The 6,502-nt window shown below is 43.3% G+C and overlaps 1 protein-coding gene across 1 annotated transcript; it reads right to left on the minus strand.

Annotated features, from left to right (window-relative positions):
- Positions 1-5,169: 5,169 nt before the first annotated feature.
- On the minus strand, positions 5,170-6,164 carry LOC144388784 (olfactory receptor 10J5-like). Its single transcript, XM_078090625.1, has one exon. It carries the CDS (start codon positions 6,162-6,164, stop codon positions 5,226-5,228), a length of 939 nt encoding a protein of 312 aa, XP_077946751.1. The 3' UTR covers positions 5,170-5,225.
- Between the last annotated feature and the right edge of the window lie 338 nt (positions 6,165-6,502).

The raw sequence follows: 6,502 nt of genomic DNA on the forward strand, positions 1-6,502 counted from the left end.
CTTTCTCACCTCTTGATCATTCAAGTCCACTGAGACTTCAAACTCAGTTTTAGGCCAGTCCGCTTCATGCTTTCAGAGAAATGTAGGCCCTTTAAGCCACTTGCTATTCTTCAAAAGGTCTGAGACCCTCATTCCCCTTGATGTGTCGTCAGCTGGATTGTCTTTGGAACTGACATGTCTCCACTGTGAAGGCTCAGATGTTCCTCTGATGGTCGAGATTCTGTTGGCCACAAATGTATGAAAGCGTCTGTCCTCATTGTTAAGGTATTTCAGTACTGCAGTGCTGTCAGTCCAAAACACTGAATCCTCTAACTGTAAGTTCAACTCTTTCCTCAACATTGAATCCACTCGGACAGCAAGTACAGCCGCTGATAACTCAAGTGTAGGAATAGTCACAGCCTTCAGTGGTGTCACTCTGGCTTTACCGAGCAACAAGGTCACCTGATTTACCATCCAGATGTATGTTACAGTTCCGTACCCTCCTTCGCTGGCATCAGCAAAGTGATGCAGTTGGGCATGTCTGACCTCTCCAAAGTCCACTGGTTTAACACACCTTTCCACCTTGAATGTAGCCAGCAGATCCAAATCCTCCAATCACCTTTTCCATTGATGTAAGATGTCTTGTGGTAAACCATCATCCCAGCCACAACCTCTCCTACAGAGTTAATTTTAGCCAGCAACGTGACGAGTGCCAAGAACCCCAGAGGATCGTACACTGAGCTAGTAACCGCATACCACGTCTTGAAGCGGAAAGAGTCAGTCTCCACACACCACTGCAGACCCAGCGCTTTTTCCACTGGTAGTTCATCTTGGTCCAAATCCAATTCCTTTAGGTCTTCGGCCTTTTGGTCCTGTGAAATGGCTTGCAAAATAACCCAACTCCTGCTGCTCCATTTTTCCAAGTTGATTCAAGATTCAAAGATTTTTATTGTCATTTACACACGCCCTGTGTATTGAAATTCTTGTGCTCGCCTTTCCGGAAAGCTGGGGCTGAGGACACAACCCTGTGGGGTGCTGATGTTGGTGAAGATGCTGGCTGAAGTCCTGTTTCCAATCCTGACAGACTGAGGCCTGCCAGTCAGAAAGTTAAACAGCCAGTCACAGAGGGTGGGGTGCAGACCGAGTGTGGAGAGTTTATGGATGAGTTTGTGGGGGACGACCGCGTTGAAAGCGGAGCTGTAGTCGACAAAGAGCAACCTAATGTAGGAGTCCTTGTTTTCTATGTGAGAGAGGGAGTAGTGGAGGGCAGCAGCTGTGGCGTCTGAGGTGGACCTGTTGCGCCTGTAGGCGTACTGCTGGGGATCCAGGGTGTCCGGTATGCGGCTCTGAATGTGGGACAGTATCACTCTCTCAAAGCACATCATTATGATTGGAGTGAGTGCTACTGGCCTGTAGTCATTCAGGCAGGTGGGTGGGCTCTTTTTGGGGAGGGGAATGATTGTTGTGGTCTTGAAGCAGGTGGGGACGGTGCTCATGCTGAGGGAGAGGTTGAAGATGGAGGTGAGAACATTAGTCAGCTCATTTGCACATGCTCTCAGGGCACGCCCGGGGATGTTGTCTGGCCCTGCTGCCTTTCGGGGGTTGATCTTCCTGAGAGCTCTGCGTACCTGGCCTGATGAGACTGTTGGGGGAGTGGGGTTGGGTGATCCCGGTGTGTGTGTGCCTCTCTGTGCTGGAGCTGGAGGTCTCGAAGCGGGTGTAGAAGGCGTTGAGGTCCTCAAGTAGGCTGTCAGTGGCGCTGATGGAGCTGGTGGTGGTCCTATAGTCGGTGATGTGCTGTAGGCCTTGCCACATCTGCCTGGAGTCAGCAGTGGAGTAGAAGCCATCAAGCTTCTCTCTGTACTGCCTCTTTGCCGCTGTGATGGCTTTTCTCAGTCGGTACTTAGCAGCTTTGTACTCAGTCTCAATGCCTGAGTGCAGCAGAGTGAGCACGCAGCATCTGACGTACCTGACTGTTAATCCAGGGCTTCTGGTTGGGGAACTTCCTGACCTGTATGGTGGGCACAATGTTGTCTACACAAGTGTAGATGTACCCGGTCACATACTCTGCGTAGTCCTGTACGTTAATCCCCCCTTCCGACACAGAGCGACAAGATCTGTTATTATCCGGATCGCTTCTCCTTCCGTGGCTGCACTCTTTAAACAGTCATCAACATAGAAGTCCTGCTTGATAGATTGTGTTACTTCAGTCGCAAACTCAAACCGATTATCTTCAGAAGTTTTTCTTAATGCATAGCTTGCACAACTGGGCGATGACACCGCACCAAACCAATTTACTGTCATTCTGTACTCAGCCAGGGTTTTAGTGATACCTCCATCTGGCCACCAGAGAAAATGAAGAAAATCTTTGTCCTCTTCAGCCACCTTCACCTGGTGGAACATGGCTTGGATGTCACCCATGAATGCGACCGGTTCCTGTCGGAAGCGAGTGAGGACTCCAAGGAGGGAGCTTGTGAGGTTAGGACCCTGCAAGAGTTCATTATTCAAGGATGCACCTTCAAATGTGGCTCCACAGTCAAACACCACCCGGAGCGATCCCTTCCTCGGATGGTAAACGCCATGATGGGGAATGTACCACACCTTCCCTTTCCCACAATGCAATTGTTGCTGAGGTACTTGCTCTGCGTAGGCATTACTGATATGTTTGTTCATGTACCCTACATACTCCTGGTGAAAACCTTTTTCTCAAACTCTGAATTCTTTGTTGAGCCACAGCATTGTTATTGGGCAGACGGACTTGATTCTGAAGGGCAACTTTAGACAATATTTCCCATCCTGAAGTACTGCTGAGCCCTCCATGGTTTCCAGAAACTTGAGGTCTTCTCTGGACATTTCCTTCTCCTCAGTCTTTTCGTTGAACTCACGATTGTACTGGTTTGCCAGCATTTTTTCTAATTGGCACACGGAGATCCTGTTCATTGTAGCAGAGGAAACCTCTGTTCTTGAAGAATCCCTGGTTTTATTTAGCAGACCATTAACGACCCATCCCAACACTGTTCTAATGGCATATGGGCCACGCCCATGGCTATGAATGACCTCCCAAGGTTCCAATATTTTAGGAGCGTCGGTTCCAATCAACAGGTCCACGTTTGCCTCGATCTTTGAGATGTGTATTCTTGATAAATACGGCCAATTAGTGAGCTCTTCCAGTATCACGATGTTATCAGCGGTGACTGGCATTTTCTTCTGTGCGAACACATCGGGTAATGTATAAAATTGTTTGCCCTCTATGCCAGATATCTCCAACCCAGCCAACGTATATGCTGGCACAACAGCTTCCTGTCCCAAAGTCTGCAACAAGATGTTGGTTATTTTGCCTGTAATATGCAGATTCTGCATTAGGTGTTCTGAGCAGAATGTGGCAGAACTACCGGGATCCAGGAAGGCGTATGTTTGGATAATGTGATTTCTTTTTGCAGCTTTCACCTTGACAGGGATGATTGATAGATCACAGCGGTCCTTGCCAAGCCCCTGCCAAGTCCCTTGGCACTGGAGATCCTAGACGTGCCCTTTGAACCCCCAACACAGGTGGAGCCGAGATGCCTATTGGCCAAAAGGGGTATTTCTCCCCTTGCTATCACCAGTTCCAGTTTGGAACAGTTCCTTGTCAGTTATGCTGGGACTAAGGAGGGCTGTGCTCTCTCAAAGCAGCACCCATCCTACTGGGTTTCAGAGGCCATTTCCTAGGAATACAAGGAAAGCAACCAAGCTCAGCTATTGAGAATGAAGCGACAATCTACCAGGAGTGTCTTCACATCATGGACAGTCCTGAGAAGTATGCCTATGAAGTGTGCTGCGGCCTTAAGGGCCCCGTGAACTTGTGAAGATTCCGTAGGACTGATCTCAGGATTACACCTACCTATACATGGCGTGGGGTCATCTGAGGTCACAGGTGACGTTGTTGATATAAAGACTCGAACTGCGTATCCGCGAGATAGTCCATTGTGAAGCACTGCCTCTGGCGGTCTTTCAGAATTCATAGAACCGTAGTTACATACGTAACTTGTTTAGTCCATACATCATGGGATTAAAGAGAGGATGAAAACAAATTATTTCTAAAGTTATTAAGAAATTTATTATTTTTGGAAAATCAGATATTAGTCGAACTATAATAATATCATATGCACAAAAACAGGAAAATCTGATTAAAACCAACAGACTATGTAAGCAGGTGAGTGCAGCGTTTGTCTTGACTTCTCTAAAACTTTTATATAACATCATAAGTATCGTGGTGTATATAAAAGGTATGAAGAGCAAAGAAATAAACGCAAAGTTTAGCAGAGCAACAAAGGCATGTATAGTCTGTGCCTTTGACCCTGTGGAGAGTGCAGAGTTTATTCTGACGATCCTTATTCTGACGATCCGAAATCCTTTTAAGGTTCTTATCAGCACTCAAAATTTGGACTGCAGTTTGACAAGCAGGCAGAAACCAAGCTTAAAAACGGCAGAAGAAACAGGCACATGATATGATCCGAGTATTAGATAAACAGTCAATTAACAACTTTAGGTAAATAGCACTAATGAAGAAAAGAGTTCAGTAGCAAGGCCACAATTAAAATGTAAATCGGCTCGTGGAGGTTTTGCTGTATCCAGATATGGTACACAATGGTAAAATTTATGATGATCTTCTGATCATGCGGGAAACACGATCACAAAATGAAGTCTGTATTTGTGCACTTTCACAAGTCCATCAAAAATAATTAAAGTTAAGTATGTTCATCATACATTAATACGTTAATCAAGTAACTAGCAAATAATATTAACATTCAGAATCTACTGGAATGTCTTATTCTGTCACAGATACCTCAACTTAAAATGCACTGACAGAGAGACATCCTATTACTTCAATTGATGTAATAAAGAACAATGACTTTACTTAAATCAAAATAATGCCCATGCTCTTGCTTTAATTGTTTTTTGTTTAAAATATTGACATGCAATAACTTCATCACAACCGCCCAAACTCCTCCATAATGTAACAACCTCTCTCAGATCACAACTCACTCACTATATTTTGATACTTATTTTTTATTTCTCTCATCTCTCGTCTGTTTTTCTATATTTTGTTGGGTTGCCTTTCTAAGGATTTATGAAGGCTTATCTCATCAGATCTCATGATTATTTCAGGGTTACTATAAACTTCGGCAATACAAAGGTAACAAACGTCACAATAAAACCTTTAAGTAAAATCAAACTGAAAACTTGATGCTTACACTGTGGTTACCTTAACTTAACAGCTGAACACCCCTCAACATTCTAAAGAAAAGCTTCTTAAGGTGATTATTAATTCTCCTCATTTTTAGTCCATAAATGATCGGATTAAAAAGAGGGCTATATATTACAAATTGTACCGTCATAATAAAACGTACAATTTTAGGAGAATCGAGTTCCAGTCGAGGAAGAAGTACATCATATGCATTTGAACAGGAGAAGTTGATAAGAACCAGCAAATGGGGTAAACAGGTCTGTGCAGCTCTTTTTCTGACTCCTCTACATCGATACGATACTACAAGTATCCTGGCGTATGTGAAAAGTATGAAGAGCAGAGGGAGAAATAAAAAAGTAACAAAACTCAACACGCCATATATATTCAGTATTCTTGACATCACACAGTGAAGTGTTAGAATTGTGGTGTTGCAAAGTATTCCTTTCAAATGAAATGTACATATTTCTTTTTTAGCAATTAGTAATAGTCCTACTGAGAACAAACAAGCAGGCAGAATCCAAGCCGAAATAAGAAAGATGTTGACAGTTGTTTTTTGCATGATGGTTGTATATTTCAGAGGGTTACATATGGACACATATCTGTCATAGGCCATGATGGACAAGAGCAAGATATCTGAAATTGCTAACCAGTAATATGAAAACCACTGGAAGAGACATGCTGGATAAGATATGATCTGTTTTTCTGATAAGAAGTCAATCAAAAGCTTTGGGTAGATAACAGTGCTGAAAAGAACAGAGTTCATTAACAAAGCTGCAATGAAAATGTACATTGGCTCATGCAGGTTTTTCTGAATCATTATGATGCACACAATAATGACATTACAGCTAATTATTAAAATATACATCGTAAACATGATCACAAAATAAAGATATCTATATTTGTGCACTTCCACATGCCCACCAAAAGTTATATAAGTCACATTTAATCTATTATCCATTAATAATGTATGCAGTGAGATGATAACAAATAATCTTAATATGACGTAAACAGCACTAGATTGTCTCTCAGTCTTCAGTACCTCACCTTGAAATGCTTTGCTGTGATCCAGCAAATACACGGACTGGAAAGTGATCTGTGAGAGTCAGTGGGAGGTTTTTTATCAGACTACTTCATCCTCCATGGATCTCATTGAACTCTCCAAAGGATGAACTCTGTAAACAACTTGATTCTAGAGGGCTAAAGTCATAGATGTCTTCTATGCCAAATAAAAGAAACATCTACTAACAGGATTCAAGATGTGTGTGCGTGTGCATTAACTGTTTGGTTAATCTGGAA

Source organism: Gasterosteus aculeatus, chromosome 16 (genome assembly GCF_964276395.1).
Source record: "Gasterosteus aculeatus chromosome 16, fGasAcu3.hap1.1, whole genome shotgun sequence".
Classification (NCBI taxonomy): domain Eukaryota; kingdom Metazoa; phylum Chordata; class Actinopteri; order Perciformes; family Gasterosteidae; genus Gasterosteus; species Gasterosteus aculeatus.

Bases quoted from the DNA above. Each gene is read 5' to 3' on its own strand.
- LOC144388784 (XM_078090625.1), bottom strand. From the start codon at position 6,164: ATGGATAATAGATTAAATGTGACTTATATAACTTTTGGTGGGCATGTG.